The sequence below is a fragment of the Amyelois transitella genome, chromosome 3 (genome assembly GCF_032362555.1).
Source record: "Amyelois transitella isolate CPQ chromosome 3, ilAmyTran1.1, whole genome shotgun sequence".
In the NCBI taxonomy this organism is placed as follows: domain Eukaryota; kingdom Metazoa; phylum Arthropoda; class Insecta; order Lepidoptera; family Pyralidae; genus Amyelois; species Amyelois transitella.
Window position 1 is genome coordinate 1,276,338 of NC_083506.1, and position 14,222 is coordinate 1,290,559.

General features: G+C 36.1%; 2 protein-coding genes across 2 annotated transcripts in view; one reads left to right on the top strand and one right to left on the bottom strand.

The window, feature by feature from the left end:
- Positions 1-300: 300 nt before the first annotated feature.
- The window catches only part of LOC132902623 (uncharacterized), a 36,594-nt gene continuing 22,672 nt past the window's right edge, over positions 301-14,222 (top strand). The window contains exon 1 of the mRNA XM_060948532.1: positions 301-408. The gene's annotated coding sequence lies outside the window, so the exon portion shown is untranslated. The remainder of the gene's footprint in view (positions 409-14,222) is intronic.
- LOC106136061 (proteasome subunit beta type-2) lies at positions 5,884-13,509 on the bottom strand. The gene is made up of 4 exons (XM_013336497.2): positions 13,398-13,509; positions 9,253-9,446; positions 7,278-7,440; positions 5,884-6,050 (listed from the first exon to the last, which is right to left on the bottom strand). Exons 1-4 carry the CDS (start codon positions 13,507-13,509, stop codon positions 5,884-5,886), a joined length of 636 nt encoding a protein of 211 aa, XP_013191951.1.

Genomic DNA, 14,222 nt, shown 5'->3' on the forward strand with positions numbered 1-14,222 from the left:
TTTACTGTCATACAATCTCCATTCGAATCTAAGCTCCCTGACAATGATAACAGCCTCCACAGATTAAAGAAGTGTGATCATCTGCGCGCGCGCACCGTTCATGCGCGCTCGTCTCGGGCGCCGCGAAAGTGCACAATTTGAAATAATTTTAAAGTCGTCATACTTACTTAATACGATTTTTTGACTTTTTTTCGATTTTTTTTCGGACAGTAACTGTGTGGACAAATTTAAAAAAGTTACCTATTGTTCTTTCGTAAAATTGTAAGTGTTTCAAAAAAGTTTACTTAGTGAATAGTTAATTTGAAGTGTTTCCAATGAATGTGCATTGTTGGGCTTTCTAATGCGGATTGGTAAGGTTAATGTGAAATTAGAAAAGGCACCGGCACTTATTTTGCACATCATTCTTATGTAAGATGTCTCATAATTAGTTGCTCGTTGTTATTATGACTTCTTTGCATTATTAATTTAGATCGTCCTGTTATATGTCGTTCCCTCAGAATTTTGAAACCGCCTGAATCAGAATTTTAAGTAGTTTCATGAATTTAAAGTGACCTAAGGTACTCCCGAAGGACGAACCCAGTAGTTCTCAATTTAATTAATTAAAAAAATTACCTCTTTCGGGCGGGAAGTTAAAAATAATAAACTCTGTCTGTGCTGTATAAATTTAATAACAAAAATACGAATGGCAACACTTAATTTAAGTAATATAGGAAAATACTACAAAAATGCTTAGAAAACAAATATTCATAGATACTAAATCATAAACAAATATAAGATGTCAGCCATTTTATTGTGGAGATCTAGATAAATGGAGCAACCTCGATATTTCTAGCTAAGTATTATTTATCATTTCTATTTGAATAAGTCTGTCGTTCTAACAAACATTCTCGTCCAGATTTCTATTCTAAGTTTGGATAAGCGTGAAGTTGACGTTATTAAAGAAAATGCTGCTGTGAAGTTTGTTACCGCTTCTTCTGCACTGACGCCTTGGAAGCGACAGTAAACTTGGTTTTAAGTTATTTATTTGACTTCAACCAATGTTGTGAAACCAAAAGATATTGCAATAATACATACATACATAAAATCACGCCTCTTTCCCGGAGGGGTAGGCAGAAACTACCTCTTTCCACTTGCCACGATTGCAACAATAATTGTCATAATTCAAATATATTATTATTTGTTTGAAATGTCCCATAATAATGTATTATAATGTTGTATTTGAAACATTTTAAATCCTGGAGGCGACGAATCAATAGCTCTACAATCGAAAGAAGCTCTCTATTACTAGTTCGCTGTAGGGATTTTCAATTTAAATCGCAGTTTTTAGGAACGCCATAATATACAAATTTTCTGTTCTGTTTCTAGTTCTGTCTTTATCCCGTACGGGGTGGTCAGATCTTTTGAGGTAGGATTTAAGAACGTCCCACCTATGGTGACGAGATAGTAGTTAAATTTAGACAAGATAATTCAGGTTCACAGACAAATAATATATCATGAGCTTATTCCTTAGGAGACAGCGCCATTAATCATATGACGCGAAGGCCACCTTAAAGTTAAGAAATTTAGCAGCACCTGTGATTGTTTATATAGCTCACTTCTATCATTAAGCTTCGGGAATCCAGGATGCCATAGGTTAAAGGCAAATACTTATCATTTAAATTTAGAAAAATTAGTCTTAAAAAAATAATAGGAAGCTTTGTAAAAAAACATACGTACATTGTTATGATAAATTGAACATTAATGGAATAAAACAGTAAGTTTTTTTGTATAATAAATCTGTAAGAAACATAATATTGAAATTATGTCTTTCTATATAACATCCTGGTATTACTTATAGTTAAGTTTATAACATACCTACTTAGATTATTCGTAAGGGGTAATCTTGGAAAATACTGAACCGATCATGTAAAATTCTCTCACAGTAAAAGTACATTATCTGCGGGTGTTCGTAATTTAGATATAGGCACAGAAATAAACAAAACAGTATGACAAAACAAAAGTCCATAAAACAGACATCAAATATATTCTACGGCAGGTCGTTTTAAAACAATCGAACTATAAATGTTTATTTATTGTAATCCATATGCATATAGATACGTCTATTTCCCTTGCGGGGCAGAGAGAGCACACAGCCTTGAAAATACTGAAAGGCCCACTTTCAGCTGTAAGCCTTTATGATGGAATTGAGATTATATAGTAACAGGTTGCTAGTCCATCGTTTACAAGAGAAATCCGAAGTTTATAAGCCTATTCCTTAATCGCCTTTTACAGCATCCATAAGAGAGATGTTTATACCTAGTCTTCGTGATATTTCTAAGTTCTATTCTAAACTGTTGGAATCCACCTGTGTAATAATGTCACTTTAAGCAAAAATTTCAGTTTGGAATCATTGTTATTGTATCTTTGTTTTACATTATATTTTCATCCGAATATTTAATCATCATCAAGTAGGTAGCTACGCCATATCACGGTCATTGATATGTTACACAAATATATATACATATATATACTAGAGGCCGCCCGCGACTTCGTCCGCATGGAAACTCTATCAATCCCGCGGGGACTCCGGGACAAATATCCTATAATAAATAATAAATAAAAATAGCCTATATGTTATTCTGGGTCTTCAGCTACCTACATACCAAATTTCATCGTAATCGGTCCAGTAGTTTTTGCGTAAAAGAGTAACAAACATCCATACTGACATACTCACAAACTTTCGCATTTATAATATTAGTAGGATAATATACATATAATAACGTCTTTCACGTCTCTCAGTGATAATGAGGCCCTCATGGACTAGCTCTTATCACCTGTTGAGACACCTTCGTTTTGTTTACTCCGTATCTGTCTGTAAACATGTTACGTTTGTTTGATTACATAGTTTGTTCCAGAAACGTCAGTATGATGATTTTTTTTAAATTTATCCTTCTGAGCGTTGCCGCGTTTGCATCAGTTCTAGGAAATGATGATAAAACGTGATGATGAAACACTACCCCATAATAGGCCCGTTTCCGAAAAATTCTACTGAAATACCTAAAGGCGACTAAGGGATAGCCTTTTAAACTTGGGATTCCTCTTTAAGGCGATAGTCTAGCAACCTGTCACTATTTGAATCTCAATTATATCATTAATCCAAACAACTGAATGTTGTCTCAGTTGAATCAGTATTTTCAAGACTGTTGGCTCTTCCTACACAGCAAGGGATATAGACATGATTACATGGATGGAATATATATAGTTTCAAAAAATCATCACACTGGCGTTTGTCTTAATTGCATCGTTCTTCAGCTTTATAATATTAGTATAGAAAATAGCATAATTATTCAAGCCACTGAGAAAGGCGTCGATGTCATCCCACTGTCACCTCCAAGTCCTTCCCCTAGATAAGATTTTTAGAAGTTACAAAGGTTCTCTTAATTCAAAAGGAATCTCTTCTACCATACCAATAAGAGAATTTGAGTTTGACATTTAAATAAAAGTAAGTGATAGATTCCAAATGCAAATCATCAGTTATATACGCTAAAATGTTGCGTCAAACATTTACAGAGAATCTTCATCGCTCGCGTCATTCTATTTAGAAAAACTTGACCGATGACCGAAACTAATTTTGTTAAATTTAGAACCGTCACTAAATAGTGTTAAAATAAACGTTAACTAATGATTAATTTCTATGTAACAGATCAAAACCACACTCAATCCAGAATCCATGGTCAAATGCATACCCCGGGACACATCCGGCAACCGGGACTAAAACCAGGAGTTAAAACCAGTTATAGTGATTGCAATATTAAATAATAAATGGAGTAATTACTTACTTAATATAGCACTACACTATATGTACAATTTTGTAACCAAGTAGGTACTCAGATCATCAGATTTAAGAAATACATAGTAATCCCTGGGAACATAGATTTAAAAATATCGCAAAGATAATCTTAACTGTGAATAATGTAGCTAGCATCGTGGTGCAGTATAAATAAGACAGAAGGTTCACTACATGAATCCACAATTTTTTTTTATTTATATTAAAATGAGTAAAGGGTCAGGTCAAAAGTACCCGAAACCGCCGAGCTTGCATGAAGAGAGTTATGAACGTGGATGAAGCGAAGGAAGTATGCAGAGATCGTGGCAAGTGGAAAGAGGTAGTCTCTGCCTACCCCTCCGGGAAAGAGGCGTGATGTTATGTATCTATGTATGTATGTAAAATGAGTGCGTTACACCCCAATCTACCTGGTGGTACGCAAGATGAGGTCTAAGTGATGCACGAAAGCTCAAATAATGCCTATTCACCCTTGCCTTGAAAATCCCCAAGTTGTATGTATCGGGAAGATGAAGGGAGGAACTATTCTATATCTGTGCATGGGAAGGCACAAGGTAATATTTAGCACAAAAATAACAGACTAGGTATAAACTCCGATATATCAAAATCATAAAGACCAAATAAATTAATCATTACGATAAAATTTTAGACAAGAAATTATTATTAAATAAATTGTAATATGTCACTAAATATAAAATATATCCATAGTAAATGAAATAGCATATTAAAAAGGACTAAACAATAAATAATTATAACATTCTTCCATGTGATGACTTAGTTTTCTTCAATATAAATATTTATCTTTAAATATATTTTCCGAAGGTTTTTTAAATCTTTAATTACACCTTTATTTACCTATAGGTACCTGGAATTCGATTAAATTAACCGCAGCTCTTGACCTAGCTTCCTCTATAACTTTTAGTTAGAATTTAATTTTTTTTTCTGTAGTTTTTAATATTAATATATCTTGGAAGCAGAGGTATACTTCTGCCGCATTTTTGTTATGACTACCAGTATCTAAGGTGCTTGTATCATCACAATAGATTTAGCGGATGTGATGTCTTATTTCAAAGCTAATGTCTTCATACTGCAGCTAAGTCCTTGTGCTAGAAAATTATAATCCTGTCACATCTACGTATAGTATTGTTAAGTTAGTTTCTCGTAACACAAGTCTCGACCTTTTAATACATCTTTATTTTATTTTCTCAGTATTAGGTAATAATGTTTGAGATCCGCTAAAAATCGCAACTTTCTGGGAAAAGATTTTGAAAAGAGACCTAAATAAAACTAAAATTGAAAAAAAAATTTATTATAATAATATTGTTATTCAAGAACAATAAATTACAAAAAAAAATGAGATACAAACTAAGCTAAATCATAATAGCTACAATTTAATTATAAAATGATAATAATATAACGCTCACACTTATTTCCGTGTGATAATACTCTTATTCTCGGGTTTGGTTGCACTGCAAAAATTTTAGGGATCACTGACCCAATTCAGGATTTCTTTATCAAAGAACTTAGCAAACTCTCTCTCCCATTTTTAATTTCAGTAAAAACAATGAACTGATAACTGCAGATAACACCAAACTTTATCACATAAACACATTGATTTTGACACAAGCCCGTTTAAATTTGGTTATTTTAAGTTCAAATTCAACATTTCTTTATTCTTTACAAGGGTTTTGTTAAGTTACGTGGGTATCTTCTGTTAAGTTGAAAAAACTGTGTTAGAGAAGACCCCTCTTTGTGGTACATTTGGTTACCTTTAATTTAAGCCATAGAAATTCTCTCGTCCGCATTTCTATTCACAGTTTTGATAGTTGTGAAATTGACGTTGTTGAAGAAAATGCTGCAGTGCAGTTTGTTACCGCTTGTTCAGCACTGACGCTTCGGAAGCGGCAGTAAACTTAGTTTTAAGTAATTTATTTGATGTTAACCAATGTTGTAAAACCAAAACATATAACAATTATTAAGTGATATGAAGTATCCTATAATGATGAATAAAAAATTTGAATTTGAATCTACTCAGGCTTCTAACCTTACATTTGTATAACCTAAGCCCTAGTTCCGATGAACGTCGCCGGAGTTATTTTTGGCAGTTCCTTGATGCCGTCCTTGCTGACCACCTTGACCTGGAAGTTGGGCAAGTTCAGGAACAGCCTCTGCTGGATCTCGGATATGCACGTCTTGATCACCTCGTAAGCTTCTGGTTCTGATAATGCTGTATGAAATAATAAAAACAATTATAAAATTGGTGTACTTAATAAAGAGACACAAATTAAGCATTCGAAAACTATAAAGAATGCAGTTTCGATACACGTTCGGAATGCTTTTACTCCTTTTTCAAACCGCTTTTTTGAACGCACTTCTTCAGTCTCCAAAAAAAAACTTAAAATGACGACTGTGCCGTGTGGTTCCCGGCACCATTACAAAAAAGGATAGGACCACTCCATCTCTTTCCCATGGATATCGTAAAAGGCGACTAAGGGATAGGCTTACAAACTTGGGATTCTTTTTTAGGCGATTGGCTAGCAACCTGTCACTATTTGAATCTCAATTCTATCATTAAGCCAAATAGCTGAACGTGGCCATTCAGTATTTTCAAGACCGTTGGCTGTGTCTACCCCGCAAGGGATACAGACGTGACCATATGTATGTATGTATGATGACTACCGAGGTTTTTTTTCCAGACAAGTAATTAATTACTTAAAACCATGAAACTTGCCAAAACCATTATTTATTCACATGCTTTGTCAAAAAGCAAACAATACGAATCCAATGCAACAGATTCAATTAATAATGAAAAATAATTAATGTGCAAGCGCATGCAGCGGTAACCACGGTAAACATCAGACGAATTACTTATAGGTACCTACTTATAACTAACGAGTTGCCAAGCGGTTCTTTTAATTAATATCTTAATTAAGATACATATTATGTATAGGTAACAAATAATTATGCTGGGTTTATTGTGAAAAAGAGTGCATCAGTAACATCAGGAAGAATACAAAGTTTATAAACCTATCCCTTAGTCGCCATTTCTGACATCCATTGTTCTCATTATGACTATGGTTTACTATCTGTCCACAATTAACTTTATTCACTTGACTAAGTTCAGACGTCTTATATGATTCAGTATTTCACTTATTCAGAACAATATATGAGTAAGATTTTGAATCATAAGATCGTCTACAAATTATTCATTATTATAGGATACTTCATATCGCTTAATAATTGTCAAATCTTTTGGTTTCACAATATTGGGTGACGTCAAATGAATTACTTAAAACTAAGTTCACTGCCGCTTCCAAGGCGTCAGTGCAGAAGAAGCGGTAACAAACTGCACTGCAGCATTCTCTTCAACAACGTCAACTTCACAAATATTCAAACTTGGAATAGAATGTGGACGAGATAATACAACTGAGTAAGCAAATTAGTAAGGTCTTACTGGGTTTATAAAATCTATCCAAGATGCCCATACAGAGGATGCCTCCGAAGCCGTGGGTGGCGAAGGGGACCCTCACGGAGGCGGCCATGAAGTCCATGGTGTATAACTGACCACCAAGGCCAGGGTCGAAACCGGCGATCAACATGTTTATTATGTAGGGGTTCTGTGGAGAGGATTACAAAAAAATAGTTTTATAGCAATGACGAACTAACTGAAAAAAAAATCATGATTTTATCTACATATACTTATATAATAGAGCTGAAGAGTTTGTTTGTTTGTTTGAACGCGCTCATTTCAGAAACTTCTGGTTCGAATTGGAAAATTCTTTTTGCATTGGATAGACCATTTATCGAGGAAGGCTTTAGGCTATATAAGCTCGCGCTTCAACTATAAGGAGCAAAGAAATAATGGAATATGTGAAAAAAAACGGGGAAAATTATTCACCCTTGAGGGCTTCAATGATGCCCAAAATAACTATTCCACGCGGACTAAGTCGCGGGCACAGCTAGTAAACTTTTAAAATTACAGTTAAGTAGCCACTTTCTTTGCACGTCCATTTTTCGGTACTTTCATTTTCGGAATTATAACATCATTTTAAAGAGTGTTAATTAAATTCTTTGTAATGCTGCTAATTTATTGCTAAGTATTTTGTAGGTAAGTTGTTGATTTTTGATGAGTTGATCCGTCCCGTTTTAGGTATAGATTTCAATCCCTAGATCTACTTTAGAATAGAATAGATTTATTTTCAAAATTGGATACAAGGTAACACTTATTGACGTCACATCACTTAAATCTAATTATATCTACTACCCTTCCAAACACATGTGTAGAACTTCTTTTAGGCGATGGCTAACAACCTGTCAGTATTTAAAATTCAATTCTATCTTAAAGCCAAACAACTGAACGTGGCCTATCAGTATTTTAAAGACTGTTGGCTCTGTCTATCCCGCAAGGGATATAGACGTGATTATAATATGTATGTATGTATGTACTTATTACAACAGGATATAATTGTGACAATTTTTATAATCCTGTCATACTTTTTGTTGTGCCCTCTAAATTAAAGTACCTTGATGTTATTTCATGAATTACAAGTAGACGTAATTATCTTATATGCTAAAAAGAAGGAGTGATTACGAGAAAATTTGCATTGCAATAGCAGGACCACACAAGATCGTGAATAAATCTGCTTTCAGTTTTACTTACATACATACATACATAAATCACGTGTCTTAGGCAGGGTCTTAGGCAGGCAAGGGTAGGCAGAGACTACATATTTCCACTTGCCCCGATCCCTGCATACTTCTTGCGCTTTATCCACATGGGCTCTCTTTATGTATGCCTGTCGGTTTCGAGTACACTTGACCTGACCTTTTTCTAGAACCTCTCCGATTTGAATTCCTCTTCCTTACCTCGAACTTAAAGGTAAAGGTTCGTTTCAGTGTAACTTAACTATTCATTCTTTCGTTCAAATATTCACGTATAGACATAAGAGGTAGACAGAGCCTGCAGTCTTAAAAGACTGATAGGCCACGAGCAACAGGCTTAATAATAGAATTGAGATTCAAATACTGACAGGGTGCTAGCCCATCGCCTAAACGTAGTCGCCTTTTACGACATCCAAGGGAAAGAGATCCACGGGACCACACGCCACTAAAACGGTACACCTTGTATCTTATTTTGTCGGCCTCTGTGGCGCAGCGGTAGTACGCTTGTCTGTGACACCGGAGGTCCCGGGTTCGAATCCCGGCCAGGGCATGATGAGAAAAGAACTTTTTCTGATTGCCCTGGGTTTTAGATGTTTATCTATATAAGTATTTATTATAAAATATAGTATCGTTGAGTTAGTATCTCGTAACACAAGTTTCGAACTTACTTCGAGGCTAACTCAATCAGTGTAATTTGTCCCATATATATTTATTTATTTATTTTCAAATTAAATCAATTTCCATTACAACAGATCCGGAGAACTCACTCCGCTCTTCAAATACTCCATCAAATTCGTCCTGGTGAAATGCACCGTGGCTGCCGTGTCCAATCCGTACATGTTCCTCATTTTGTACAGCTGAACATTCTTCTCCACGAACTGCGTGAACTGAACTATGTCGCCCATCTCACCGTTCACCCCCATGAGTATGTTGTCAGCTATTGGTATCAGTTTTTGTTCGTCTATGAGAAGAAGAAGAGAAATCATTTCATATTCTTCTCTTTCATATTTATCTTTTTACATGCCATGATCCTTGCATAGTTCTTTCACTTCATACATAGTTATATACATAGTATTACGTCTTTATCCCTTACGGGGTAGTCAGAGCGATCAGTCTCGAAAAGACTGAAAGGCCATTTTCAGCTGTAAGTGTGGCATAATGACAGAATTGAGATTCAAATAGTGACAGGCTTTGCTACCCCATCGCCTAGAATAATAAATTTATTAGCCTATAGAACCCTATACATGTAGTGCCGTGTAGTTCCCGGCACCAATAGAAAAAAAGAAAAGGACCCCTCCATATCTTTCTCATGGATGTCGTAAAAGGCGACTAAGGGATAAGATTATCGACTTGGGATTCTTCATTTAGGCGATGGGCTGTCACTATTAAAATATCAATTCTATCATAAAGCCAAAAAGCTGAACGTTGCCTATCAGTCGTTCAAGACTGTTGGCTCTGTCTACCCCGCAATGGATATAGCCATGATTATATGTATTATGTTTGTAGTAAAATTCTTATTTTAAATACGTATGTTTTAAGTTTATCGCAAATTTTACGTTTTTATACTCGTTAATTTCCATTTGTCGACACAAGAACATTTTATTCAGATAAAATAAGATAACACAACAGACAGATATACTAAGCAAACACATAGTATGTATATGTACTCAAAGATAATAATATAGTCTAACATATTTCTAACGACATACATAAGCCTCGTTCCAACGACTCTTGCTACGTAAATATACACTTTTATGCTAAAAATTGATCTTCAGGTGAATAGTGAGGAAACCTACACATTCAGACAACTGGATGTGTTGCCAAAGTTCCTGAGTTTGTAGGGTTACGGTAGTTTTTTTTTATAATAAATAAATAAATATAAACGGGACAAATTACACAGATTGACTTAGCTTCGAAGTAAGTTCGAGACTTGTGTTACGAGATGCTAACTTAACGATACTATATTTTTTAATAAATACTTAAATAGATAAACATCCAAGACCCAGACCAATCAGAGAAAGTTTCTCATCATGCCCTGAACGGGATTAGAATCTGGGACCTCCGGTGTCACAGACAAGCGTATTACCGCTGCGCCACAGAGGCCGTCGTCGTACGTCGTCGTCGGTAGTAAGACAAGAGTGTGTAATACATTACATATTTAACCCATTCCTGCTACACTGCTACGTACGCGCTGTTGTCGCAAACTATCCCGTTTTAAGTCAAAATAAAGAGAGAAATAGCGTGCTGTGTCCTGGTCATAGTCAAACCTCGGGTTTTCTCCCGACGGGTTTAGAACCGGGACAAAAACTAGGATTTAAAAGTCGCGAAAATTGTTAACCCAAAGAAATTACCTGTAAATAGCAAATGGTCATGTAATCTTTAAGTTAAGTACTTTAATTATGGGTTAGTTCTACGAAGGTTGCGGAGGTCAGATGGGAGGCGTTCTTATAAAACCTGTCTAACCCAAACCATGATTGTAGTCATAGGCTCATGCTGGGCTAATATCCCTAGGTGAGGACGAAACGGAACTAAAACTAAAACGGGATAAAAGTCAGGGAAATAACTAATAATGGCAAAATCGTCGTAGGTTTTTTATGTCTACTGTAGGTAACAGTAGACATAAAAAAGAATGTCAACTCCGTAACGCTGAGATGGCGTACTTTTCTATGTGGCCACAGTTTATGAATTACCTTTAAGTTGTAAACGTAAAAAATGAGATTTACATTGAGGGAAATTACTGCGGGTCGCATTACAAAACGACCTTGCAACGCTCTCCAATGTCACTCATGATTGCCTTGCATCAAAATATGGATACTACAGAATTGGAACTGTGATCGACCGCTTCTGCCTGATCATCATAGAACAGATTTGAAAGTTGAAATTCGTGAGCTTTTTCATGAAGGTCATAATATAAAAGTCCGCGTGAGTAACTCTCATATCCGCGGAAGGTTTAGTTGACAGCTCGTCATTTTACGTATTTCGGCATTATCTTAATACGTCACATTATTATCTCGTCTCTTGACTTAACTAGGCAACATCTCCTACTTGTCTCATGCTGTATTTCTGTAAGTGACAGCAGACAAAATGCAGGAGAGCTGCCTAAACTGATACGGCCATGTCTTGGGGAAAACGGCAGACTACTTGGGGAACAGATGTCGGGCCATGTCGCTATAAGGTAGAAGGGGCAGGCCGGAAAGATCATGGCTGGAGGTCGCAAAAGATGACATGCGAGCCAATAGACTGAAATCCGAGGATAAATAAATAAATATATACGTGACAAATTACACAGATTGAGTTAGCCTCGTAGTAAGTTCGAAACTTGTGTTACGAGATACTAACTCAACGATACTATATTTTATAATAAATACTTATATAGATAAACATCCAAGACCCAGGGTGATCAGAGAAAGTTCGTTTCTCATTATGCCCTGGCCGGGGTTCGAACCCGGGACCTCCGGTGTCACAGACAAGCGCACCGCTGCACCAGAGGCAGTCGAGGATGCCGAAAGCTGGACCAAGTGGGGAGAGAAAAGTCGGAAGGCAGACCCCGAGCCTTGTAACACTTCTGTGAAGGGTGCAACCGGGAATAACTAGAGTTGAGAAAGAGTTAAAAAGAAGTCCTTGTCATTCCATATGCGAAATACAGTTTTCGTCATCCAATTTGAAAATTACAAATATACGAGTATTTCAAACATTAACAGAGAAATAAAAATGTAAGTTTCAGTAATGCCATGTGGCTCCCGGCACCCATAGAAAAAGAATAGAACTTCTCCATCTCTTTCCCATGGATGTCGTAAAAGGCGACTGAGGGATGGGCTTATAAACATGAGATTCTTCCTTTTGGCTGGCTACCTGTCACTTTTTGAATCTCAATATTATCACTAAGCTTAACGTGGCCTAGTAGGTAGTCTTTTCACTGTTGGCTATATCTACCCCACAAGGGATGTTCACTTGATTATTTGTATATATGTTCAATATTGATATATGTAGAAATTTTAATCAATATTTCTTTCCTCGATGTCGCTAAAATCGGAATCTCTAATTTTATTGAAGTATTTTTGATACTTCTGCATCCTCAATATTTCTTCAAACCCAGCCCGTGCCGGCGATTCATTATCATTATCATGAAATCTTATCAGTAAAGTGGTTATTTTCAGAAAGGCCGCTCACTTTCTCTCTTTTTTCAAAGCGTTATCATCAATATATTACTCGTATCTCTACCCATATATTTCCATTATACTTATAAACACGTCTTGACCCCATGCGGGGCAGACAAAATCTTTTATGCTTGAAACCAGTAATCAGTAAAGTGCCTAATTCATAATTATGTCACGTCCTATTCCTTATGGGGTAGACAGAGCACAGCAATCTAGAGAGAAGGCATCGTTAATCTTAATAGTTTGATTGAATTGAGATTCTGAACAGAGAACAGTTGAGAACAGATTGCTAGCCTATCGTCTAATGAAATAATTACAAGCCAATTTCTGCCGCTTAGCAAATACATATTAATCTTACATGAAAAACTCAATTTCGTTTTTGAGACGGCCTCTGTGGGGCAGCGGTAGTACCTACACTTGTCTGTGACACCGGAGGTCCCGGGTTCGAATCATGGCCAGGGCATGATGAGAAAAGAACTTTTTCTGATTGGCCTGGGTCTTGGATGTTTATCTATATAAGTATTTATTATGAAATATTGTATCGTTGAGTTAGAATCTCACTTACCCGATACATACATAAAATCACGCCTCTTTCCCGGAGGTGTAGGCAGAGACTACCTCTTTCCACTTGCCACGATCTCTGCATACTTCCTTCGCTTCATCCACATTCATAACCCGATATGTGTAATTTATCCCGTATATATATTTATTTATTATTTTGGCGTACCTACTTACGGAATAAATGGAAAACATACCGTTTTTCAAAACTAAAACGCTTTGTGTATTCATCTGGTCAGCGGCCACAATACTGAAATCTTGACACTGGATGCCGATGAGACATTGAAATAGATGGGCGTTTGACGGCATCACCTCCTATATAATTGTAAGCACTAACAAATTGTTGTAAATAGTTCAAAAAATATTTTGGAAAACGGAGATCTATATATTAGATCTTCATCAGACGGTCGTAAACTGACCCGTAGTGATTATATCACAGATATTAATATATAATGTCTAAGGAGGTTATAGATATATCTTTGAGCGTTCAAGTTGACATCTGCATTTGATATGATTGATATCGAGAGGCTGACCAGCTTAAATACTCTTTAGACCTCAAGAGATCTTAGTAAGAACTTATTCAAGGATCCAGAAACTTATTTTCCTAATAAGAGTCATAAATATTATACAATACAGGTGTTATGCACAATTTTTATTCTTATCATAGCAACTCAGCGAGTCAGGCTTAATGATAGAATTAAATTCAAATAGTGGCTCTCAGCTTGACCATCGCCTAAAAGAAAAATCCCAAGTTTAAAAGCATAGGCTTTTTAATTTGGGGGATAGCCCTTAGTCGCCTTTTACGACATCCACATGCGAAAGAGATGGAGTGGTGCTATTATTATCCTTTTGGTGCTCGGGAACACACGGCACTTACATTTTTATATAAGAAGTCCTGAGCCTATTATGCTGAACACTCTAAGGGCGCTGTTACACTGATTGACGAGATTTCGCTGGGAACATGCCAAGGCTCTGCCTACCCCTCCGGGAGAGAGATGTTATTTTCTACATTATGTGTCTGC